This window comes from Theropithecus gelada, chromosome 3 (assembly GCF_003255815.1).
Source record: "Theropithecus gelada isolate Dixy chromosome 3, Tgel_1.0, whole genome shotgun sequence".
Lineage (NCBI taxonomy): Eukaryota > Metazoa > Chordata > Mammalia > Primates > Cercopithecidae > Theropithecus > Theropithecus gelada.
In genome coordinates, this window is record NC_037670.1 from 49849916 (window position 1) to 49877216 (window position 27301).

The following is a 27301-nucleotide window of genomic DNA, read 5'->3' on the forward strand; positions in this document are numbered from 1 at the left end:
GGTGGTGCACACCTGTGGTCCCAGTTACTTGGGAGGCTGAGGTGGGAGGATTGCTTGAGCCTGGGAGGTTGAGGCTGCAGTGAGCTATGATCACACCACTAACCTCTGGCCTGAGCCACAGATCAAGACTCTATCTCCAAAATTTAAAAAAAAAAAAAAAATTTCTGAAATTACGTACCTCTTCATTTGTTTTTAAGTCAGCATCTGAAATGTTTCATTACAAGTTTAGGTAGTCACAAAGAGGAGTAACTTCTGGCTTATTGTGAAAGTTACTATTTTAACTGCCCTTCTCTCTTTTAAACATAGCCAATGAAATACAAACCCATAGGCCGGGCGTGGTGGCTCACGCCTGTCATCCCAGCACTGTGGGAGGCCGAGGCGGGCAGATCACCTGAGGTCAGGAGTTCGAGACCAGCCTGGCCAACATGGCAAAACTCCATCTCTACAAAAATACAAAAATTAGCCAGGCGTGGTGGTGCGTGCCTGTAATCCCAGCTACTCAGGAGGCTGAGGTGGGAGAATCGCTTGAACCCGGAAGGCAGAGGTTGCAGTGAGCCAAGATCATGCCACCACACTCCAGCCTGGACAACAGAGTGAGATTTAGTCTCAAAAAAAAAAAAAAAAAAAATTGGCCAGGCATGGTGGCAATGCCTGTAATCCCAGCTACTCAGGAAGCTGAGGCAGGAGACTCACTTGAACCTAGGAGGCAGAGGTGGCAGTGAGCTGAGATTGCGCCATTGCACTCCAGCCTGGGTGACAAGAGTGAGACTTCATCTGAATAAATAAATAAATAAAAGAAATAAGAACCCATAGGGATTGGACACTCACCAAAACAAGATATTACGAAGAAAATTTAAAAACTTTTAACATTTGGCCGGGTGCGGAGGCTCACACCTGTAATCCCAGCACTTTGGGAGGCCAAGGCGGGTGGATCGCCTGAGGTCAGGAGTTCAAGGCCAGCCTGGCCAACATGGTAAAACCTGGTCTCTGCTACAAATACAAAAATTAGCCAGGCGTGGTGGTGGGCACCTGTAATCCCAGCTACTCGGGAGGCTGAGGCAGGAGCATGGTTTGAATCTGGGAGGTGGAGACTGCAGTGAGCTGAGATCATGATACTGCACTCCAGCCTGGGCAATAGAGTGAGACTCCGTCTCAAAATAAATAAACAAATAAAAATTTTAAAGCCCTTAACATTTAGAATGTTTCCGCTGCTCCTTTTCTCCTCGAATGGGTATTTCTAGCCCATTTCCCACGTAATTTATCCTAACGAAAAAATATTTTAATTTAAAACGTATCTTAACATGTTTTGATCTCCCTACCATGCTTCCTTGTAAAAGATGTGTTGAATGTTGGAATTTTTTTCCCTGTGAACACAAGGTTATAAGCATTACATTTTTCTTCATGATTTCTTGTTAGTATTAGCAAATAGTTGACTAAACGTTTATACATTAACATTTTTGACAAGTAATTATTAAATTAAAGAAATAGGCCGGGCATGGTGGCTCACACCTGTAATCCCAGCACTTTGGGAGGCCGAGGTGGGCGGATCATGAGGTCAGGAGATCGAGACCATCCTGGCCAACGCTGTCAAAACCCGTCTCTACTACAAATATAAAAAAATTAGCTGGGTGCGGTGGCGGCACCTATAGTCCCAGCTACTCAGGAGGCTGAGGCAGGAGAATGGCGTGAACCCAGGAGGCGGAGCTTGCAGTGAGCCGAGATCACACCACTGCACTCCAGCCTGGGTGACAGAGCGAGACTCCGTCTCAAAAAAAAAAAAAAAAAAAAAATTGAAGAAGTAAAACTATTTTGGAAATACATCATTTCGTGAGTTTTATATTTATACTGATTTATATGTAGTGCCTTATTTATTTTATTTTATTTTATTTTTTGAAACAAGGTCTCACTCTGTTGCCCAGGCTGGAGTGCAGTGATGACCCTGGGTCACTGCAGCCTTCAACTCCCAGGCTCAAGCAATCCTCCCACCTCAGCCTCCTGAATAGCTACATGAGCCACCAGGCCTGGCTAACTTATTTTTTGTAGAGATTGGGGTCTTGCTATGCTGCCCAGGCTAGTCTCAAACTCCTGTGTTCAAGCGATCCTCCTGCCTCAGCCTCCCAGAGCTCTGGGATTACAGGCATCAGCCATCGCGCCCGGCCTGTAGTGCCTTGTTTATAAGAAGCATCTGGCTGTGCCATTGTTGTATGACTGCAATCCGTGCAGGACCCAGGTGTGTGAGTGAATGTGCCTTCTCTGAAGGAGAGGATGGGTGGCCTCAATGGCAGTTCTGAGAATGCAGACCTGGAGCCCTGGCCTCTGTCTGAGCGACCCTGGAGGGTCTGCATCCCAAAGGTCTGTGTGCCCTGCTGGAAAACCATAGCCCTGAGAGCCTCCGCCACCCCAACTCAGCCTGTCCCTCCCTCCCTCCCTGCTCACTCCACCTGGTCAGTTCCAACCACAAAAGGCTCTTTCTGGCCCTCTGGCCTTCACACTGGCTGCACCTCCAGACTTCCAGCTCTGGGCTTTAAACACTCCTCCTCTGGGAGCCATTCCTGGCTGTGGTGCCCTCACTCACTGCATGCCTGGTACACTTCTGGCACAGCCTCCCACCCCTGCACAGGTTCCGCCATTGCCACCAAAAGAGCGTGGGGCACTCGTGGAATGGAGGCACAATGGCGGTGGGTGGGGGCTCTGCCTGGGGACAGCCCCATTCCTGCCTTCGACTGCGCCAACTTTAAGGACAGAGGGAACAGGCCTGAAGCTCAGAGAGGTCACGTCATTTGCCAAGGTCCCGCGGCCAGCAGGCAGGCAAAGCTGCTGCCTCCCTCCCTGCCCGTGCCAGCAGATGTCCGTGGGACTCACCCTGCTGGCGGATGTCCGCGGGACTCACCCTGGAGCACCCCTGGTTCACCGGCCGCCAAGAGGCCCGACTCAGCTTCTTCTGTGCAGCAAAACGGTCCCTAGCATCATCACCTCTCTGGACCAGGAAGCTCAGAGGCACGGAGGCTAGTCCAAGCCGTTCAAGCCCTGCTGCCTTCTGGAAGCTTCCCTGGGCTCCTGCTTCGGTGCTGAAACTCTCCCAGGTCTGGAATTTGGGGTCTGCTCAAGAGCAGGTGGTAAATCTACTCTGCCCTGTCCCCGTCTCCTACAGGCACCCAGACAGGACCCAGCACACAGCCAGGCTCCTAGGTGCCTCTGGCCCTCAAGTCCGCAGGGACCCACCATGAGGGGTGATTGCAACAGACAAACCAGGCTGTACATGTAGCATGCCTGAGACAAAACAGGCTGTGCCTATCGGGGCGCATGCCATGGAGGAACTTTGATCCATGTTGACTGACAAAGCCAGCCTGAAAATTCATACAAGTTCCATGTTCCTCGGAGAGAACCCCAAAACACATGATGCCTTCCAGAGCTCTTCAACGAGGCTTTAGCAATCTCCGACTTCCAGGCCCCTGTGGTATTTATCACACAGGCTTAATGTGTCAACTAAACACTTCCTCTAGGAACCGGGGAAACCCCTCTTGGAAGACAGTTCACACCCACACAGCGCTAGGAACCTGGGAAAACCCCTCTCAGAAGACAGTTCACACCTGCACGGCGCTAGCGACCTTGGAAACCCCCTCTCGGAAGACAGTTCACACCCGCACGGCGCTAGGGACCTGGGAAACCCCCTCTCGGAAGACAGTTCACACCCGCACGGCGCTAGGGACCTGGGAAACCCCCTCTCGGAAGACAGTTCACACCCGCACGGCGCTAGGGACCTGGGAAAACCCCTCTCGGAAGACAGTTCACACCCGCACGGCGCTAGGGACCTGGGAAACCCCTCTCGGAAGACAGTTCACACCCGCACAGTGCTAGGGACCTGGGAAAACCCCTCTCGGAAGACAGTTCACACCCGCACGGTGCTAGGGACCTGGGGAAACCCCTCTCGGAAGACAGTTCACACCCTCATGGCACTAGGGACCTGGGGAAACCCCTCTCGGAAGACAGTTCACACCTGCACAGCGCTAGGAAGCTAGGAAACCCCCTCTCAGAAGTCAGTTCACACCCGCACGGTGCTAGGGACCTGTGAAACCCCTCTCGGAAGACAGTTCACACCCACACGGTGCTAGGAACCTGGGAAAATCCCTCTCAGAAGACAGTTCACACTCACACAGGAGACTGTTTTGTAAATCTGGAGGTTCTGTGCTAGGGACTGGCAGTCCGGGCTCCCCATTTGTGAAGTGGAAGAGTCTCATTTTCCCAGTTTGCTGTCCAAGGTCACTGGAAGGGATAGAGATTTGGAGCCACAGACAATTCCCAACCCATTGAATAAGGATTTCTCAGCTCCAATAACTGGTACTAGGGTGTTGTGGTTATTTATTGTTACATAACAAACCACCTGAAACAGAGTGCTTTGACAAAATAATTCACTCTTCCTCATGGTTCTGTGGGTTGATGCAGCAGGCCTCCTCCCTCCCAAGGTGTTGGCTGGGATGGCTGTTTTCCACATAGGGTGGTTGGTGGTGGCCACCGGCCTGGCACTCAGGGGTGCCACTGGCCAGGAGTTCCAGCTCCACCCCAAGGAGCCCCTCCACATGACTGGTTAGGCTTCCCCATAGCATGGCAGCTGGGTCCCAAGAAGGATCCTTCCCCAGCAGACAAGTGCTTCTCCAGCCTCTGCTTGCATCACACTTGCTAACGTACCATTGGCCAAATCCAGCCACACAGCCAGGCCCAGAGCCAACACAGAAGGAATTACACAAGCAGGGAGCCAGGCCAGCATCTAAGGCTCTTTGGGGGCCACCAAAGTCAAGTACACCATAGGGAACCTCGGGGTGGGTTGAATTCGGGAATTCAACAAGGCCTTCAAAGATCCAGGTTCTGTCCATTTCTGTTCTCTGCAGCAGCAACCTCTTCCCAACACTTTCTCCCAAGCTTCCCATTCACCCGCCTCATCATTCAGAAGGAAAGTGAGGGCTGACTTCCAGAAGTGTAGTTCTCCCCAGGGAGCAAGGCCCCTTTCCCAGAAGACTTTAGTAAACTCTCTTTGCTTCTCATGGGACCACTGCTAAGCAAGGCCACCTGGCCACTGGGCAGGGTCTCAGGAACTGCCTTCAGCTGGCTGGCTTGGTCTTGGGTTACCTGATCCAGTCACAGTCACTGATGGATGGACTCACCCAGAATGGGCTAAAATAAGGTCTACTCCAAAAGCTCATGGTAGATTCAATCCCCTCCAAAACCGCATGGTGTTACATAGTTGGGGAGGGGCAGGAATAATGGAGAATCAACCCCAATATCCATCGCAGATGATTTCTAGGAAAGCACAACAAAAGGTCAAATGGGTTACATACACTTAATGTGGTGCTATAACTAGTGCTCATCACCCTTATTACCATGATGATTATCAACACCATCAACATCACCACCTTCATCACCATCACTACCATCATCACCATCGCCTTCACCATCACCTTCACCATCACCATCACTATCTTCATCTCCATCACCATCATCATCCCTTCATGATCATCATCATTGCCATCTTCATCACCATCTCTATCTTCACCACCATCATCATCATCATCACCATCCTTATTACCTTGACAATCACCATCATCACCATCTTCATCACCATCACCATCTTCATCACTATCGTCACCATCCTCATCACCATCTTCATCTCCATCACCATCATCACCATCATCTCTTCACAATCAAGATCACTGACATCTTCATCCCCTCACAATCACCATCACTGCCATCTTCATCACCATCTTCACCATCATCACCATCCTCATCACCTTCACCATCACCATCATCACCATCCTCATCACCTTCTTCACCATCATTGCCATCTTCATCACCATCACCATCTTCACCATCACCATCCTCATCCCCTTCACCATCACCATCGTTGCTATCTTCATCACCATCCTCATCACCATCACCACCATTCTCATCACCATCATCACCATCCTCATCACTTTCACCATCATTATCACCTTCATCATCACCATCATCACCATCTTCATCACCATCACCACCATTCTCATCACCTTCACCGTCACCATCTCCATCACCATCACTATCACTGTCTTTATCACCATCACCATCATCATCACCATCCATTTTAACATCACCATCATCATCACCACCAACACTCATTATCACCATCACCACCATCAACATCATTGTTATCATTGCTGTTGCCTCCAAGGAATCTCATAACCAAGAGAGGAGCCCAGCACTGGAAACAAACCTCATAGTTGAACCATCTCAGGATAGACGCAGCCCCTTTCTTTAGAATCAACTAACCACTAACCACTGCCAGTGGTACGCCCTGATCCCAGACAACAGCATCTCCTGCCTGGAATTAGCAAAACAACCTCTTAATTGGGTTTTCCACTTCTGCCCTTGTCCCCCTACCTTCTATTCTTAGCAGAGAGCCAGACAGACCTTGCTAAATAAAACATGTAAGAGCCAACATGTTAACCCTTCTAGGGGCTCCCATCTCAGAGTAACAGCCAAAGTCCTTATAGTGACCCAGAAGGCCCTAAAAGATTTGGCACCTGTTCCTCTGTGTTCTCATCGCCTGTCACTGGCGTCTTCCCAGGCTCTGCTCTGGCTTCACTGACCTCCTTGTTGATTCTTGGACAACCAGGCATGGACCTGACCACAGGGCTTTTGCACCTGCCCTCCTGCTGCCAGCAATGCTCTTTCCCCAGATACATTCCTGGTTCACTTCTTCTTTCCCCCAGGTACTTCCTCAATCTTCCCTTCTCTGCATGGCCTTTCCAGGCCCCTCTCCAAAACTGCATCCCCACCCCCTGCACCATCTTGTGTTTCTTTTTGGCACCTCTTACTGTCTCATCCTATATTCTAACAATTTATTTCATTTACTCATTGTCTCTTCCATTAGAAAAACGCTGAGTAAAGCCAGGTATGGTAGGGGGTGGTCTGTGTTGCGCATGTGGTATCTCCAGCCCCTCGGGCAGGGTCTGGCCTGAAGGAGATGCTCACTAAACATTTGTTGAATGAATGAGTGAGTGTAGCTTCCATCCTAGCAGAGCACCTCCAACTGCCACGTATGATTCAGAGTTGGTTCCTGATTGATGACAGCATGCCCCGAGTGAGTCTCTCCGGCCTCAGTTTCCTCTGGGTGAAACAGAGCAAATGACTCCCCTACTGCGTGGGACCATTTGGGAGTTACACGAGACAGCGTGTAAGGCTGCTCTCTGGGATACAAGGCCTGCCCCCGCGTGAGTGGTTGGGTTTGTCACTGAGTCAGAAAAATCCATTTATGAGCTTTTGAAAGACAAAGATCCACCTCCACCTCCTCAGAGAGTCATTTTCTCCTTGGGCTTTCCTCCCACTTGTGTCTACATCTCTGAGCACGATTTCCAGCACTGGGCACAGAGAAGATCCAACCAGGATTTACTGGATGGGTGAATGAATGGATGGGTGCCTGAGTGAATGTGTGGAGGGGTGAATGAATGAATGGAAAAATGAATGAATGGATAAATGAGTGACTGAATGGATGGATAAATAGGGAAATGAGTGGGTGGGTGGGTGAATGCATGGCTGGATGAATTAATGAGTGGATAAATGAGCTAATGAATGAATGGGTGAATGAATGGATGATGCATGGGTGAATGTATGGATGCATGAAAGAATGGCTAGATGAATAGATGAAGAAGTGAATGTATGAATGGAGAGATAAATGAATGGATAAGTGGGTGAATGAATGAGTGGATAAATGAGTGAATGAATGAATAAATGAGTGACTAGATGGATGTACGAGTGAATGTGTGGATGGATGACTAAATGAATGGATAAGGGGGCAATTAATGAATGAGTAAGGGAATGCATGGATGGATGGATGGATGAATGAATGGATAAATGGGTGAACGAAGGAATAGATGCATAAGTGAATGCGTAGATGAATGAATGAGTGAATGGATGGATAAATGGGTGAACAAATGAGTGGATGGATATGTAAATGCATGGATGGATGAATGAATGAATGAATAGATAAATGTCTGAACAAAGGAATGGATGCATGAGCGAATGTGTAGATAGATGAATGAATGAGTGTATGCATGAATGAATGTGTGGATGGATGAATGGATGGATGGATGAACGAATGAATGGATATATGAGTGAATGTGTGGATTGGTGAATGAAGGAATTGATGCACGAGTGAATGTGTGGGTGGATGGATGGATGGATGGATGGATGGATGGATGGATGGATGGATGAATAAGTGAACAAATGAATAGATGCATGAGTGAATGTGTGGATGGATGGATGGATAGATGGATGGATGAATGAACAAATGAATGGACTCACGAGTGAATGTGCGGATGGGTGAGTGAAGGAATTGATGCATGAGTGAATGTGTGGATGGATGGATGGATGGATGGATGGATGGATGGATGGATGGATGATTCATGCTGACCTCTTCTCCCTCAATATCCCAGATATAGCCTCAGTTAACTCAGAGGACTTCGTGTCTCCAGTCAAGAAGCAAGAAAGCATTTTTTCACCGTTAGAAAATACGAAGCTATGGGGGTGGTGGACGGGAATGGGGGGCAGTACCCAGCGGCGCCAGGGGCTGAGGCGCCGTTTCGGGCAGTCTGAGTATTTGGACTTAGCAGCTGACAGGACGCCCTGTCCTTCCACAGCTGTTCCTGGGAGTCAAAGCACATCTTTGTTTGTGGGACTCTTAGCAACTGTTGCTTTTTTTGAAGGACAAGCATGAACCAGCTGTCACCGCACAAGACGTAAAGCAGAAAATGTCAAGTCTTCAGCAACAGGCTTGTAAAACAAGAAGAAAATCATTGTCTGGGCTCAGGGGTGCTTTTATTTCTTCTCACAGCCTCCACCTCCTTACGAACCAGCGAGGCTTGCATAGTTCTCACTCTGCAGCAGCAGAAAGAAGCAGACCCGCCTTCCAAAGAGGATCCCAATTTAATGAGGAGAGAAATGCAAACCTGACAGGCAAGGTCCATGTCAGAAACACAGGCCGCAGACAGCAGCTCCGTGAGCCAGCGTATGGATGGCAAATGTGCGACCCCAACCTCACCTATCCACAGTGATGTGATTATGAAGACAAGAAACTGGATCAAAAATTAGCAACTTGGCACGGTCCGGTGGCTCACACCTGTAACCCCAGCACTTTGAGATGCCGAGGAGGGAGCACTGCTTGAGGCAAGGAGTTCGAGACCGGCCTGGGCAACATAACGAGACCCCATCTCTACAGAAATAAAAATAAAAACTAGCCAGGCATGGTGGTCCACACCTGTAGTTCCAGCTACTAGGGAGGCTGAGCCAGGAGGATCCCTGGAGCCCATGAGGTGGGAGCTGCTGCGACTTATGACTGCACCACTGCACTCCAGCCTAGAGTGAGACCCTGTCTCAGAAGAAAAACAAAGTTAGCATCTCACACTGAAATATTCACAGACAAAATGATCTGATGGCTCAGGCTTGCTTCAAAACAGGTCCGGGTCAGGAGAAAGTGGGAAGGAAGAGAGATGAGAGCAGCCTGATCATGGCCTCGTGCTGCGGAAGTCGGCGTCTCACGAGAGCCACTCTTCTTTCACATCCTTGTGAAATTTTCCACGATAAAATGTTTTTTGTTTTTTGTTTTGAGATAGGGTCTCACTCTGTTGCCCAGGCTGGAGTGCAGTGGTGCAATCTCAGCTCACTGCAACCTCCACCTCCCTGGTTCAAGCGATTCTCCTGCCTCGGCCTCCCGAGTAGCTGGGACTACAGGTGCCCACCGCCACGCCAGGCTAATTTTTGTATTTTTAGTAGAGACAAGGTTTTGTCAAGTTGGCCAGGCTGGTCTCAAACTCCTGGCCTCAAGTGATCCACCCATCTAGGCCTCCCAAAATGCTGGGGTTATAGGCATGAGCCACTGTGACTGGCCTACAATGTTTTTAAAGAAATAATATCCAGGTGCGGTGGCTCATGCCTGTAATCCCAGCACTTTGGGAGGTCGAGATGGGCGGATCACTAGGTCAGGAGATCGAGACCATCCTGGCTAACATGGTGAAACTCCGTCTCTACTAAAAGATACAAAAAACTAGCCAGGCGAGGTAGCGGGCGCCTGTAGCCCCAGCTACTCGGGAGGCTGAGGCAGGAGAATGGCGGGAACCCAGGAGGCGGAGCTTGCAGTGAGCCGAGATCGTGCCACTGCACTCCAGCCTGGGCAACAGAGCGAGACTCCGTCTCAAAAAATAATAATAATAATAATAATATCGGCCGGGTGTGGTGGCTCACGCCTGTAATCCCAGCACTATGGGAGGCCAAGGCGGGCAGATCATGAGGTCAGGAGATTGAGACCATCCTGGATAACACGGTGAAACCCCGTCTCTACTAAAAATACAAAAAAATTAGCCGGGCGTGGCGGTGGGCACCTGTAGTCCCAGTTACTCGGGAGGCTGAGGCAGGAGAATGGCATGAACCCAGGAAGCAGAGTTTGCAGTGAGCTGAGATTGCACCACTGCACTCCAGCCTGGGCGACAGAGCGAGACTCTGTCTCAAAAAAAAAAAAAAGAAAAGAAAAAGAAAATTATCTTGCAGCCATTTGTAAGCTAGGAAAGAGTCACCAACATGGGTCTCATGACACCAGGCAAATAAAAACCTCACGCACACAGCACAGACACTGCGGAGATGTGCAGGATGGATCACAAACCATGAGGATGACACAATCCTAAGATGCTGGTCTCTGCCGCTTCAGCCCACAGGCACCAAAGTGACCTCCAAAGGGGGAGAAGAGGGCACCCACGTGGCGGCCGCACACGCTGTCCCGAGCCGGAACGCTGTGCACACAAGCGGCTGTGAGGAAGGGAGCTGGGAGCCAACGGGAAGAGGCAGAAACAACAACGCTGGTGAGGCAGGAAGATGACGGCTGCAAAAACCAGCCCAGGGAGGAAACCCCCAGCCGTGACCATGGACGCAAGAGGCTGCTTCCTCCACAGCTCTGCACCTCCAGACGCACGGCCTCGTGGGGGCTTTTCTGTTTTTGTTTGTTTTTGAGATGGAGTCTCGCTCTGTCGCCCAGGCTGGAGTGCGGTGGCGCGATCTCGGCTCACTGTGGTCTCCACCTCCCAGGCTTAAGTGACCTCCCACCTCAGCCTCTGGAGTGGCTGGGACCACAGGCTCCAGCTATTGTGTCTGGCCCAGACTCCTGGGTTTTTATTACAATAAAAAAACGTAATGTTAAGGAAGAGAAGGGGGAGGAGGAGCTGCCCCCAGTCCTGTAGCTCTCCCCCGGGAGCAGAAAATGTTTCAGCCCTTGAGGCACAAGAAGCCAGTGGTCTCTCTCCCTTCAGTGACAAAGGCTCCAGGCTCTCCCAGCAGGAGAGAGGTGCGGCTGCCTTGGGCTCTCCATCCCCTGCTCGGCGCCAGTGGGGAAGAGACTCCCCTCCCAAGGACAGTTCCCTCCTGCAGAGAGGGGAGGAGCCCACGAGCCTGTCCCAGCCTTCTCCCAGCTCTGCGTTCCGGGTTCTGGTTCCCCCCAGGCCTGGCGTCACCTCCCTGCTCAGTCTCCCCGGGGACATGGGCCCACCGAGTTCCCGTCTACCATAGCTCGACAGGGCCCAAGTCTGTGAGCCTGCTGCCTCTCAACACCTCCCCAGGTGCCACAGGCCCCACCCCAACGGGTCCAAATACCTACTCTCCCCACACCTGAGCTCGCTGCCAGTCCCACGGACGCCCACAGCAGAATCTGAGCAAGTCTCCTGGGACACCCTCCAAGCAATGCTGAGTCCTGAGCCCCAGCGTCCAAAGCTCCCCCCACCACCTGGGGCCCAGGCTCTCGCCCTCAGAGTGGCCACGCGGGGAGGTGGGGGGCCTTCCAGAAACACCACCCAGTTCATCACCCTCTTCCTTCCTTTTTCTGACGCTTTGAAACAGACTGAAACCAAGGAGAGATCTAAGAGTGCTCAACGGGACGGAGTCCTGAAAGAGGCCCCAGGACACTCAGGAACTTAGTCCCTCCTCTTCTTTGCCTGGAAAATCCTGCACACCTCTGGGGATGTGGCTGAAGTTTCACTGGGTCTGATGAACAAGGGCCCACCCGCCGGGGGAATCGGTCACTTCCTCAGCGGTCCAGCAGCAACTAACACACCCACGAGACAACCGGACAATAATCCACTCTTTATTTATGTGTGTTTATTTTTACTTATTTTTATTTTTGAGACAGGGTCTCGCCCTGTCACCCAGGCTGGAGACAGCAGTGGTGCAATCACAGCTCACCGTAGCTTCAACCTCCCAGCCTCAAGCGATCCTCGCACCTCAGCTTCCCAAGTAACTACAGGTGCCTGCCACCACACCCAGCTAATTTTTTAATTTTTAGGAGGAGGGTAGAGGGTCTTGCTATGCTGCCCAGGCTGGTCTCAAACTCCTGGGCTCAAGCAATCTCGGCCTCCCAAAGTGCTAGGATTACAGGCATGAGCCACTTTTAAACTACGGGTCCCTACTAGAAAAGGCTCTTGGTCAGGAGAGGAGAGGACAGCTGTGTCCCAGGGTCCTGGCCCTACACAGACCGTGGTCAAACCGGGGTGCATGTGGTGGTCTGGGCAGCAGCGGTGGCCCAGAGCAGGTGGTCACAGCTGTCTGTGTGTCCAATCCTCACCTGGACCTTGGGGATGACGTTACCACATGCCCTCAGGGCTGCTGTCAGGACAGCGAGACAGCACACTCACCGCTCTCAGCCCCACACCTGACCCCAAGCAGAGCTCAGGGAGTGTTAACTGCACCTGCATCCCGAGTGGGCGTGGCTTCCTCATTCTGCAGGGAGCAGAGAGGTGGCTGTAGGAGGGCTGACTTTTCCCAAGGAAACCATGTGACCTGGGCAAGCCCCCCACTGTCTCCAAGCCTCAGGGTCCCCCTGTGACAAGTGGGAACAGGGTCACCAAAACACTGACAATATACTTCGTACTACAAGGAACTCCACAGGGCTGGGACCAGCTTGACGGTTACATTCCCCTCCAGGGAGGGCCCCCCCATGCGACCTTCCCTTTGCCTGGCCTCTCTCCGCAGACCCCCATCTCCACAGACCCCCATCCCCAGCCAACTGGTGAATTCCTCACACCCGCTGGCAGGCGACAGGGCTAATTTTAGTGACCAGGACTCAAGAATGGAGCCATGCCAGGACCCACGGCACCCATCAGAGTGTGAAAGCTGGTGCATCCCTCCTTCCGGTCGCCACGTGGCCCCCGTGGCCAAACACCGCACAGCGGCCAGCACTGTACCAGGGCTTAGCCTCGGGCCTGCATGAACGCAGCCTCTGACCTGTCACCTTCTGTCTGAAGGACAGCCCCACTCCCTGCCCGGGGCAGCGGGCCTCCCTGCACCTTCTCTGAGCCTCGGGTCCCCATCCACATACTGGGTGCTGGAGGCAGGCCATGTGCAGCATCTCAGCCCACAGGTCTGCAGGGGGCTTGTCAGTGACGACAAAAAGTGACCTGGCTAGGGGTCCAGGAGCTGTGGTACTGGAGACCACACACCACCAAATTCCCCAGGTTTCAAAATGTTACAGCAGCTGTCGGGTGTGGTGGCTCACGCCTGTAATCCCAACACTTTGGGAGGCTGAGGCCGGAGGATCGCTTGAACCTGGGAGGCTCAAGGCCAGCCTGGGCAACACAGCAAGACTCTGTCTCTACAAAAACTAAAACAAATTAGCTGGGCATGGTGGTGCATGCCTGTGGCCCCAGCTACTCCAGAGGCTGAGGCAGGAGGACTGCTTGAGCCCAGGAAGTCAAGACTGCAGTGAGCCAAGATCGTGCCACTACACTCCAGCCTGAGTAACAGAGCAAGACTGTGTCTCAAAAAACACAAAAACAAAAACCTTAGGGCACCAAACAGCCAGGACCACAGGCAAGATCCACAATGGCTGTGATCACCTCCTGGGTGAGAAGGTCCTGAGGGTCTTCTTTCCACCCACGAATCAGACAAAGCAAGAGGCCTGGCCGGGCGCGGTGGCTCAAGCCTGTAATCCCAGCACTTTGGGAGGCCGAGATGGGTGGATCACAAGGTCAGGAGATCGAGACCATCCTGGCTAACACAGTGAAACCCCCGTCTCTACTAAAAAATACAAAAAACTAGCGGGGCGTGGTGGTGGCGCCTGTAGTCCCAGCTACTTGGGAGGCTGAGGCAGGAGAATGGCGTGAACCTGGGAGGCGGAGCTTGCAGTGAGCTGAGATCCGGCCACTGCACTCCAGCCTGGGCGACAGAGCGAGACTCCGTCTCAAAAAAAAAAAGCAAAAAGAAAAAGCAAGAGGCCTTGTTGTCACTGTGGTGTTAGATAGCGCCAGCCCTTCAAACAGGCTCCACAAAGAGCTGCAATTGCCCTGAAGCTCCAGGCCCAGGCCACGAGACTTGTTATGAGCTGGAAAATGCGAGGCATGTGGAAAATGACTGTTCTCTTCAAAAGGTTGTTGCGTTTTCCTGGCAGGTTAACGAGCTGTGTGTGCATTCACCGTGGGCAGGTTGGCCCGGAGCAGCCACATCCCAGCCAGGTCCCAGTCCCAGCTTCTTCGACTCGGAGCTGTGTGGCCCGAGGCAGCCTGCTTAACCTCTCTCTGCCTCCCCTGCCAAACGGCAGCCCCTGGGGCCACTGGGGAGCTCTAGAAAGACAACATGCCTGAGGCCCATGGCCATTACTCATGCGTCTGATGGAGTTTCAAACCTCAGGCTTCGGCCTCTGCTGAATTCAGCTTCTAAAGCCTCTCGGGCTCACGTGGCCCCTCACTTTGCTAACGTCAAGGTCTCCTCTGCCGAGATCCAGCCAGGCTTTCTGCAAATGGAAATCAAATTCTCCGCATGTTCAAGCCATTAAGCATCTCCTCAGACGAGGCCCTGCATTTTCCAAAATGCTAATTTTGTTTTTTTAATGTTGCCCGAAAGAGAAGCAGAAAGTCCCAAAACCCAAGCCAGAATGGGGGGCCGCGAAGGCTGGGAGAAGCCATGAGACAGCTCCTTTCGGCTGCCCGTGAATTCGGCAGAAGGGCTTGTTTTTCCCATCACCTGAGGATCCGAGCCAATTTGTGGAAAAACAGACTGCAGAGATATGCAGGTGGGAGGAAGAGAAACAGCGACAGATAACAGAGACAGTTGCGCAGGCCAGTGGTGCTGCTCAAGCCAGAGGCCTGTGTTTTAATTAGAGCAGCAGAGAGCTGGAGCCGCTGCCAGGAAGGCCGCCCCAAGGGTGAGGTGCCCTCGCCCGCGCCCGTCTGGCGGCTCCAGTAATGAGGTCCCCGCCGGAGGCCCGACGCACACCGCAAACACACACGGTGCCGCCCAATTATCGCGCTTCTCGGCTCCCAGGAGCTCAGCGATGCTCCCCTTCCAGGCGCCCTAATCAGTGAAAGCCGGGAGGGGACCAGGACAAGAACCTAAGGGCCTCCTCCTTGCTCCCCAAGGCCTGGGACACACCCTCCAGGGACAGCCTTCACGGTCCTAGCACATTCCAGGGCTCCAGAGCATGCGGAGGCTGCTTCCTGGGGCTGCTTCCTGAGGCTGCTTCCTGGGGCTGCTTCCTGAGGCTGCTTCCTGGGGCTGCTTCCTGGGGCTGCTTCCTGGGGCTGCTTCCTGGGGCTGCTGAGGTCCCTGGCCAACGTGCAACTGCCCTGGGCACCCCAGGTAAGATGCAGAATCTGCTTCGCTCCAATAGCTGACACCAGGTGAGAAGGCTGCACCTACCACCACCCCAGGGCCTGCACTGGGAGCTATTCAGCTCTGCAGAGGGGCTGTGCAGGTGCCATCCCAGGGGATAAGGACACCCCACTCCAGCCCCGGCTGACGTGGGTGCCATCCCAGGGGATAAGGACACCTCACTCCAGCCCCGGCTGACGCGGGAGCCATCCCAGGGGGAAAGGACACCTCACTCCAGCCCCAGCTGGACACTTGCTGTGTGGGTCAGTGCAACAGGCCAAGGCCCCCTCTCACTGGGTCTTAGAGCTCTGTTCGGTACAGTGAGGTGGGGACAAGGTGGCCTCCTAGGGATCTTCCTGCTGACTGTGGGTGCTGGGAGGCCTGGAGCGGCCTATTTGTCAACTCAGGCCCAGGGTGGAGCAGAGAATGACTCAAGGCTACACCAGCCTCTTTCTCGGACCAAGTGCTGAGTTGGGCCTGACTGCGGGATCTGTCTAGACAGCTCGGCCGGCCTCCGAGGGGCAAGGCACCACCCAGGAAGATGGCTCTTCATGGACTCCACTGCCACACAGCCAAAGGGCCACAGAAAGAGGGTGATGACAACGACCACAACAGTGATGACGATGGTGGTGATGATGATGATGAAGGTGAAGATGATGGTGAAGATGAAGATGAAGATATGGTGATGATGAAGATAATGGTGGTGAAGAGGATGGCGATGGTGATGATGGTAAAGATGGTGGTGATGGTGATGATGGGAGTGGTGATGATGGTGGTGGTGACGAAGGTGATGGTGATGGTGATGATGGTGATGGTGGTGATGATGACGATGATGGTGATGGTGGTGGTGGTGGCAATGAGGATGGTGATGATGGTGGTGACGGGGATGGTGAAGAGAATGGGATGATGATTATTGTGATGATGGAGATGGTAGTGATGTAACGAAGGTGATTATGAAGGTGACGATGGTGATGGGGATGGTGATGGGTGAGTGAGTATGGTGAGGATGGTGATGATGATGATGGGGATGATGACAGTGATGGTGGTGGTGGGGATGGTGATGATGATGATGGTGGTAATGCTGATGATGGCAATGGTGGTGATGAGGACGGTGGTGGTGATGGTGATGATGGTGATGACGGTGATGATGATAATGATGGTGATGATGACACTGATGATGGTGCTGGTGGGGATGGTGATGATGATGATGGTGGTGATGATGATGATGGGGATGGTGAAGGGGATGGTGATTAGAATGGTGATGATGGTTATGATGATGGTGGTGGCAATGGTGGTGATGGGGATGGTGGTGGTGATGGTGATGATGATAATTATGGTGATGATGACAGTGATGATGGTGGTGGTGGGGATGGTGATGATGATGATGGTGGTAATGATGATGATAGCAACGGTGGTGATGAGGAGGGTGGTGGTGACGGTGATGATGGTGATGACGGTGATGATAATGATGGCGATGATGACAGTGATGATGGTGATGGTGGGGATGGTGATGATGGTAATGGTGATGACTGTGATGGTGATGATAGTGATGGTGGTGATGATAACAGTACACACATAGATATTCCTGCTTCATATTCTCACAACAACCTCAAAGTAGGTTTTATTATCCTGATTTGACACCTGAGAAAACTTCGGCTCAGAGAATGTTATTACTTATAAATGATATCCACAAATCTCTCCTTTCAAAAGATGTTTTAAACACACCTTAAATTCTGTGGTACCTGAGTGAGATTGCGTGTGCATGACTGTGTGCATAGGCGTGCCTGGGAATAAGACCACTCCAGCCCAACACCTGTGTGATGGGAATTCCTGGTCCTGTCTCTCCCCTGAGTCGTCTCCCTGCAGCTGCAGTTCGCCACAGGACACTATGGACCCTGCACACTGACAATGCCTAAATCACCCATTCTCAATCTTCCTTCCCCAGGCAGGCAGGGTAAGGGCAGGTGCGGGCGATGTGTCCTCACAGGGGAGAGAGCACAAGCTTAGGTGCCCAAGAACTCAAGCTGGAACCCTAGCTCTGCCCCTGAGGAGTTTTGGGGCCTTGGACAAGGACAGGGAAGGAAATTGAGGCTGTGAGGTTGACACAATGCCTCTCACAGGATCCTGTGCAAAGGCCCAGGGACACCCTTCGATCAAGGCCAACCTGCAATACCACCATCCTAGAAGGACAGGCAGGCGGTCTGGGGGAGGGGCAGCCTCCCTCACAACTACGTTGCACTATCTTCCTTTAAATCAAAGGTCTTGAACATAATCTCTACACTTCTCGAAGCTTATATATCTCCCGCACAATCTTACATATCTCCCACACTGTTACCAATTGACGAGGGCGAAGTCACACCGCCTGTGACGATGGGGATACCTGTCTTGAACCTGAACTACTGGATGGAGGGGTCATTAGGCCAGCAGGTGTGCACACCCTGCAGGTGGATTTATCTGCAAAGGATTATCTGCCGCACTCTTCCTACGTGGGGAAGCAGAGAAAAGACAAGCAGGCAGCCTCAAAGCCAGGGGTGTGCCAGACGCCCTGCAAACTTGGAAGGAATTTTGCTCTACTCGCCAAACCACAGCTGAGCAGAGGCAAAGCTATGAAGCTCAGCTTCTAGTAAACTGGAAAAAGCAAAGGATTTGGATGCTGCACAGGGGAGACATCACGTGAAAGGTCCAGAGACAATCCCTCCCCTGCCTGCTCCCCCTGGAACCAGTTTCCTGAGCCATCAGGCTGTTTCTTTAGAGACCGTGGCCAGAAAAAGGAGCCCACTGGGGCTTCGATATGGAAAGTGAGTTTTCCTATGTGCAAAACAAAAGAACTGAAACAGACACACACACCCTGTGCAAAAGCTTCCTTTTCAAGCCAGCCTTACAAAGAGGAGTTTTTAAGCCAACCATCTGCTTCCTCTGTTTCGTGTCCACGTAGCTCTAGGATCCAGAAGGGTCAGAGATGGAGGGCACATGTGGTTCTGATTCTCAGGGCCAAGGGCACAGGACCCAGCACAGCTTCTTCCTGGACACAAACAGCTGGGACGGCCCAGAGATATCATTTGGCTCAGCTCATACTCAGGGTCCAGCCTGGCCCTAAAATAAGAGCTTTACTGAACCTGCCTAGAGCCTGGGAGCTGGGGAGAAGCCCAGAAAGGATTTGAGGAGTTTAGCTGAAACACAGTTGCCACCAAGGCAGCACAGACAGGAATGGGAGGCTCTGAGTTCAGTCAGGGGGGAAGGGAAGCAGCATCTGTGGTTCCTCAAAAAGCTAAATATGGAATTACCATACAACCCAGTAATTCCATCCATCAGCATTTGCCCAGGAGACTTAAACAGACACCTGCACACCCATGTTCACAGCAGCACTAATCACAATAACCAAAAGGTGAAAACAACCCAAGTGTCCATCAGCAGACAAATGGATACACACATGGGGTGTGGCCGTGGAGTGGAATATTACTCGGCCCTGAAAAAGGAAGAAAGTGTTGACACATGCTATGCTGTGCATGTGCCTTGAAAACACTGTGCTCAGTGAAACAGCCCATCACAAAAGGTCATATATCGTGGTTCATTCAAGTCCTATAATGACTTATATGAAATATTTAGAATAGGCAAGCTCATAGAAAGAGAAAGTAGATTGGGGTTATAGGGGGAGATAGGACTGACAGCTGAATAAGTTTGGGGCTTCTATTTGGAATGAGGAAAATTTCTGAAACTAAGGGTGGTGATAGCAGCACATCATTGTGAATGTAACTAATGCCACTGAATTAAACACTTTAAAATGGTTAAAATGGGCCAGGCAGCAGTGGCTCATGCCTGTAATCCAATCCCAGCACTTTGGGAGTCTGAGGCAGGCAGATCACCTGAGGTGAGGAGTTCGAGACCAGCCTGGCCAACATGACGAAACCCCATCTCTACTAAAAATACAAAAATTAGCTGGGTGTGGTGGCTCATGCCTGTAATTCAGCTACTCGGGAGGCTGAGGCAGGAGAATCGCTTGAACCCAGGAGACACGTTGCAGTGAGCTGAGATAGCACCACTGCACTCCAGCCTGGGTGACAGAGTGAGACTCCATCTCAAAAAAAAAAAAAAAAGGAAAGGTTAAAATGACAAATTTTATGTGATATGTATTTGCCACAATGAAAACAAGAGCGAGAGAGAAGGCTGGTGGGCAGGTCCACGTGCCATTTTTTAGGGTTTGGATGTAAACGTCGCACATGCAGGGAGGACAGATGTTGGAAATGAGATGGAGCTACAAGTTCATGAACCCCCACTTCATATTCCTCCCAAGGTGTCCAGGGAATGACTCTGCCCAGCATCCCTGCAACCACGCCAGCCAGGGGACCAGTCATGGCCCGCGCTCGCCTGTGGCATGTGACACTTCTGAAATGAGCCGGTGACAAGCCTGTGCCTCCATGAACATGGAAGCCTGTGTTGCTGGCTGAGCCCAAGAGCTAGGCGGCCTGGGTCTCTGAGCTCCCCCAGGCCATAGCGTCTGGCAGAGGGGCTCACGATCGAGGACAGCCTCCGAGCTCCCCCATGCCACGGCGTCCGGCAGAGGGGCTCAGGAGCGAGGACAGCCTCCAAGCTCCCCCACGCCATGGTGTCTGGCAGAGGGTCTCAGCACAGAGGACAGCCTCCAAGCTCCCCCAGGCCACGGCGTCCGGCAGAGGGGCTCAGAATCGAGGACAGCCTCCGAGCTCCCCCAGGCCACGGCGTTCGGCAGAGGTCTCAGGACCGAGGACAGCCTCCGAGCTCCCCCACGCCACGGCGTCCGGCAGAGGGGCTCACACGGCATCAGCCGCAGATACCGGAGATGATCGGGCTGCAGCACATCCCAGCCCATCCTCAGCCAGAGCTTTCCCGTCCTCGACGCTCTCAATGACCCCAGGCTCATCGGCCAGAAGATGGGGACACAGAGATTTCGTGTGAGTGGTTCTGTCTGACAACTCGGTCAGGAACTGAGGCGACAGTTCACCTCCTTCTTCCTCAGGTTGAGGACCTGAGGGTTTCTAAAGGGCCCTGAACCCCCCACTTCTTGGTCCCTCCATGGCCTTCCCCAGGCTCTGCAGAATTCAGATTCTGAAGGTGGGCGTGGATGTCATCTGGCCAGAGCCGGGCTTTTGATAAGCTCTGAGCTCACAGGCTGCCTCTGGAGGGAACAGCTCAGGGGCCTCCCCACACCTGAGTGTTTGCCTCTCACTGCGGCTATTTCAAGAGGAACGAGCCGCACAGAGGGACAGGTGAGCTCCAAAGAAGCACCAGAACCGTTGGGAACTTCAAGCACACGTTTGGGTGTTTGGATGGGATTTTTGGGGTTTTGTTTTGTTTCTGTTTTGAGACAGGATCTCGCTCTGTTGCCCAGGCTGGAGTGTGGTGACGCGATCTCAGCTCACTGTAGCCTTGAACTCCTGAGCTCAAGCACTGCTCCCACCTCAGCCTCCTGAGTAGCTGGGATTATAGACATGCACCACCAGGCCCAGCTAATTTTTTTAAGAGATGAGGTCTCACTATGTTGCCCAGGCTAAAACACATGTTTGAATCCCAGGAAGATTCTGAGATCTCCATTTTCCCGGCTACCCTCCAAGCAATGCCTTGTTCCCTGTGGCCCCAGCACCCCCACAGGCAGCAGGTGCCTGCTGAAATGAACAAAGCTGCCCTACCCTGTGTTCACCAGCTCTCCCCTGCCCCAGCTATGCCTGGAATGGGCCCCAGGCCCTTCGCTGCAGCTCTGCCATGCCTGGAACAGCCTTGCTGACTCTCACCTTTCTGCCCATCCTGAGTGAAGCCATCTCATTCTATGACATGCAGGCCTCTCTCGATGTCCTTCACCACACACCATCTCTGAAAATGTATGTGCTTAATGACTGCAGGCTGCCTGCTCCCCGGGAAAGCCAGCCCCACGAGGACAGAACCCATTACCCACCCAGTCTGTGTTCCCAGCACCCTGCACGGAGCCTGGCACACAATGAATGCTCCGGAAGTATTTGTCATCTTAACTTCTGTGGAGTTCTGTGGAACTGATTTTTTTTTTTTTTTTTTTTTTTGAGACGGAGTCTCGCTCTGTCGCCCAGGCTGGAGTGCAGTGGCCAGATCTCAGCTCACTGCAACCTCCACCTCCCGGGTTCACGCCATTCTCCTGCCTCAGCCTCCCGAGTAGCTGGGACTACAGATGCTGGCCACCATGCCCGGCTAATTTTTTGTATTTTTAGTAGAGACGGGGTTTCACTGTGTTAGCCAGGATGGTCTCGATCTCCTGACCTCATGATCCACCCGCCTCGGCCTCCCAAAGTGCTGGGATTAAAGGCATGAGCCACCGTGCCCGGCCTTTTTTAAGACGGAGTCTCGTTCTGTCACGCAGGCTGGAGTGCAGTGGCGCAATCTCGGCTTACCACAATCTCCGCCACCCGGGTTCAAGCCATTCTCCTGCCTCAGCCTCCTGAGTAGCAGGGATGACAGGCGCTACTGTGCTCGGCCTAATTTTTGTAATTTTAGTAGAGACAGGGATTCACCGTGTTGGCCAGGCTGGTCTTGAACTCCTGACTTCAAGTGATCTGCCCACCTCGGACTCCCAAAGTGTTGGGATTACAGGCGTGAGGCACCACACCCGGCCTTGTTGAACCAATTTTGAATTCAGGTGCAAAGCTGTGCTCTATCCACCATACTGTTCCCACATGTGGGAATATTTGAGCCAGAAAAAGAAAATGTTGGACAGTCATCATTACCGTTGCTATAAATAAAAATAATAGTTGGGCGCGATGGTTCATGCCTATAATCCCAGCACTTTGGGAGGCCGAGGCAGGAGGATCACTTGAGGTCAGGAGTTCGAGACCAGCCTGGCCCACATGGGGAAACCCCGTCTCTACTGAAAATACAAAAATTAGCCGGGTGTGGTAGCAGGCTCCTGTAATCCCAGCTACTGGGGAGGCTGAGGCAGGAGAATCGCTTGAACCCGGGAGGTGGAGGTTGCAGTGAGCTGAGATTGCACCAGTACACTCCAGCCTGGGCAACAGAGCGAGACTTCATCTCAAAATAATAATAATAATAATAAATAATAAACAATAATAACAATGTGCTCACCCAGACCAGAGTCCTGGTCCTGCAGCCCATTCCTGGAAGAGCTGAGTGTAGACCAGCCACCTGCCGGGCCCGATCTGCAAACTGAGGCCCAGAACGCAGACATAAATCTTCTAAGCACAGCAGCCGACGTTTAGGGTGCCTGCCCAAATGACGACCACTCTGCATTGATTGAAACTCCCTCCCCAGCATTCAAAGATGTCATGGTTCTGTGATCTGTCTCCTGTCTCCTGCCTACAGATGACAGCCCCAGGATGTGCTACCCATCGTGATGCAAGGTGAGCATGGCTGAAGCCCAGCTGTACGTCCACAGTGCTTTGTCCACCCAGAACACCCCCTTCTAGTTGGCACAAAGGAGCAGGTTCGCAGGGCCACACTGGACCCCGGCCTCATCAGCCACCATCCTTTCCTGAGGACTTGAAGCTGCATTAAAAATGAACAGCTTGGCCGGGCACAGTGGCTCTCACCTATAACCTCAACACTTTGACAGGCTAAGGCAGGAGGATCGCTTGAGGTCAGGAGTTCGAGACCAGCCTGAGCAACATGGCAAGACCCTGTCTCTACAAAAAATTTAAAGGCTGGGCGCAGTGGCTCATACCCGTAATCCCAGAACTTTGGGAGGCCGAGGCGGGTGGATCACTTGAGGTCATGCGTTCAAGACCAGCCTGGCCAACATGGTGAAACCCCATCTCCACTAAATATACAAAAATTAGTCAGGTGTGGTGGCACACGCCTGTAATCCCAGCTATTTGGGATGCTGAGGCAGGGGAATCGCTTGAACCTGGGAGGTGGACGTTGCAGAGAGCCAAGATTACACCACTGCACTCCAGCCTGGGCAACAAGAGTGAAACTCCATCCCAAAAAAAAAAAAAAAAAAAAATTTTTTTAATTAGCCAGGTGTGGCGGTGCACACCTGCAGTCCCAGCTATTTGGGAAGTTGAGATGGGAGGATCACTTGAGCCCAGAAGGTCGAGGCTGCAGTGAGCTATGATGGTGTCACTATACTCCAGCCTGGGCGACAGAGTAAGGCCTTGTCTTTAAAAAAAATTAAAAATAAAAAATAAAAAAATGGACAGCTGGCCTGTGTGGCCAGCAGCTGTGGACCAGGGACCTCCTGCCTCAGGGCTGAGTCTGTCTGCAAAGAGGAAGCTGCAGAGGCTCCAGTGAGGCGCGGCTGGGACCAGAAAGGGCTCTCTATTCCTCAGGGTCCCTCCGTAATCTTCTAAACTGAATTTTTAACCAGGTGAACATAACATCCGTTCAAAAACGACATTTAAATTGCATTGTAAATTGATGTTTAAATTCAAGTTAAATTCAAGTTAAAATAGTCTTCAGCTCTTCAGTATCTGGCTCCTCCTGGTGACCACTGCCAGGCGGACACCTCTGTGCGTGTATCCCAGGGCCGCTGTGAGCAAGTACAGCAGGTCCTGAAACAACAGAAGTGTATTGTCTCTGCAGTTCTGGGGGCCAGAAGTCCAGATCCAGGATTAGCAGGTGGAAATCAAGGTGCTGCAGAGCCACGCCCTCCACAGGCCCCGGGCAGATCCCTCCTCGCCTCTTCCAGTGTCTACGGCCCTCCTCAGCCTGTGGCCACATCTCACCAATTCCTGCCTTGTGGTCACATGGCCTCTTCCCCTTCTGTGTGTGGAATCTCCTCCTGCCTCCCCTTAGAAGGCACATGTGATGGTATCAGGGCCCTCCTGGGAAACCCAGGGCCACCCGCCCACCTCTCACTTCATCACATCTGCAAAGTCTCTCTCTGCCACTCAAGATGACACATCCAGGTCCCAGAGACAAGGATGTGGGTATCTTGGGGAGCCTGGACACCTCGCAGGATGGAGTAGCCATGCCCAGCTACTCCAACCACACACAGCTACTCCAACCATGTCCAGGCTAATCCTGAATTCCAGCCACACCCAGCTACTCTAGACACATCTAGCTACTCTAGTCATTCTCAGCTATCCATCCATGCTTAGTTACTCTCACCACAATGAGATACTCCAGCCGCACCCAGCTATTCCAGCCACACCCAGCTTCTCTAGCCACATCTAACTACTGCAGTCATGCCCAGCTACTCCATGTATGCCTAGCTACTCTAGCCACACCCAGATATTCCAGCCATGTCCACCTACTCCAACCAAACCCAGCTATTCCAGCCACACCCAGCTATTCACACCATGCCCAGCTACTCCACCCAAACCCAGCTGTTCCAGCCACACCCAGCTACTCTGGCCACATCTAGTTGCTCCATCCATGCCTAGCTACTCTAGCCACACCCAGCTACTCCAGCAACCCCCAGCTATTCCAGTCACACCCAGCTACTCCAGCCACATCTAGCCACTCGTCATGCCCAGCTAACTCTATCCATGCCTAGCTACTCCAGCCACACAGAGCTATCCCAGCCATGCTCAGCTACTCTAACCACTGGTCAACCACAGAGGTAGCAGGTGTTGCTGCTTGAGGTAACTGGGCACCCTAGACCCAAAGTATCCAGCCTGAACCGGGCACATGCTCTGGATGAGATAGCGTATTTCAGCATGATGTGAGCGGCTGGGAGCCAAGGCCCCTGAAGGCCACTCCTCTGCATAGCCCCCTGCCACCCATTCTGAGTGAGATTCCAGAAAAATGTATCAAAAGCCCGTTACAAACACACACCCCAACACCTATCAGGATCTTAATAGGCCAATCTCTGACCCAGCAACCAGAATGACAGGAGTCTCCTGCCTAAAGGCAGAGTTACTACTCACAGAAACATTGTAGCGCAGAGAAATTAGAATCCTCCCACGTGACCTTGGCAAAGGCAGCAGTTAATAAACTCTGATTCATTCTTACAATGGAACACTGTGCAGATACTCACAACAATTAGATTTGTACTTATACGGAAGGACTTCTTAGACCCATCACCAGCAAGGAGCAGAGCACAGAACAATGTGTCTAGTGTGCTCCCAGGGTCCCCACCTGCGCTCCTGGGCACACACCTGCAAACACAGAGGGTGGCTAGAGCCCCCCTGGACCACCACACAGTCGCCCTCCAGGAGGGGGAGAAAAAGACACTTTCTCTTTGTATTTTATACCTATGGAGGTCATTTAGATTTTATATAGAACTAGTATCAAAATGTCTCAGTCAATCTAATAAAGAATTATAATTTGTCAAATAATTGTTTTAAAAGAGAGAATTTTCAATGTTGCACATCCTTTGATCACATCAAGGAATTTACCTCAAAGAAAGAAATGAACAAGTACTCCAGGATGAAAACGCAAGGATGACCACCAAACGTTCATAAAATTAAAAATGCAGGCCAGGCGCAGTGGCTCACACCTGTAATCCCAGCACTTTGGGTGGCTGAGGCAGGTGGATCATGAGGTCAGGAGTTTGAGACCAGCCTGGGCATCATGGCAAAACCCCATCTCTGCTAAAAATGCAAAAATTAGCCGGGTGTGGTGGCGGGTGCCTGTAGTCCCAAATACTCAGGAGGCTGAGGCAGGAGAATTGCTTGAACCTGAGAGGCAGAGGTTGAAGTGAACCAAGATCTCACCACTGCAGTCTAGCCTGGCCAACAGAGCAAGACTCTGTCTAAAATAATAATAATAATAGAGATTTAAAAAATGCAAACAGCCACAATAGGAAAACATCTAATTCACACAGAAATTGACAGCACAGACCACTGCAGAACCCTTACTGGCGTGGAAAGATGTTAAGGACGCCCTGAGTGTAAGAAAACAGTGTAGAATGAGATGCTATTACAGACGGGATCTGTGCACAAGGTCAATCCTTAACGACTGCCCCCCAAGTATCCCCAAGGATTCTCTCTAGGCATCAGATGGAGACATTTTTGCTCTTAATCTTTTCAAACTTTTCTGATTTTTCCAATTATGTCTATGATCACCATCCCCACATATGGCACCCAAGCCCCTTCACACTCGGCCCTTTCCCTGAATAACCCTGACCTCCTCTGTCCCCTCACTGTGACCCTGCAGACCTCATCTGCTGTCACCTCCTGCCTCGAGCCTCCAAGCTCCCGGTACAGGCAGGAGCCGCGGGAAAGGTACATCCTGGCCCCATCTCCCCCGCGAAGCGGTGAGCTTAACAACGGCAAGGCACGTCCATGCATACGGAAGAGGCCGGAACACGAAGCCCACAGTCATCACACCACCCGTGCCTTTCTAGGTATAGCGCGCGGGGGAACCGCAGATCCAGACCCGGTATTTGAGGAAGGCAGCCGGGTCCTCCCAGAGCAGGGATTCAGCTCAGCAGCAGGGCAGGTGCACGGAGCGTAGTATTTCGGGAAGCCACCCCTGCCTGGCAAGCCCACGTTTCCAGAGAGCTGTGACACGCTTCTCCTGGCACCGAGCATTCCGTGATCCACGGCCCATGAGTCAGAGAAATGGCAGAGCCTCCCTGGAGGCCGGGGAGGGCGGTGGTGATGCCGGGGCGGGGGACGAGTCTGCCTACCTCCTCTCATTGTCATCCAGGTGAGCGAAGAGCACATTCTTGGAGATGGCCTTGGCCAGTGCAGTCATGGTCTTGTAGTCCTTGGGAATCACCTGAAGCAGAACCAAAACATCACCATGTGAGCCA

General features: G+C 52.2%; 1 protein-coding gene across 5 annotated transcripts in view; it reads right to left on the minus strand.

Moving 5' to 3' along the window:
• Positions 1-27301, minus strand: part of PRKAR1B (protein kinase cAMP-dependent type I regulatory subunit beta) — a 180833-nt gene that overhangs the window by 102176 nt on the left and 51356 nt on the right. For all 5 annotated transcript variants that reach the window (XM_025378438.1, XM_025378440.1, XM_025378437.1 and 2 more), the window contains one exon: positions 27176-27267. In XM_025378438.1, the coding sequence (XP_025234223.1) occupies positions 27176-27267 (92 nt within the window). The remainder of the gene's footprint in view (positions 1-27175; positions 27268-27301) is intronic.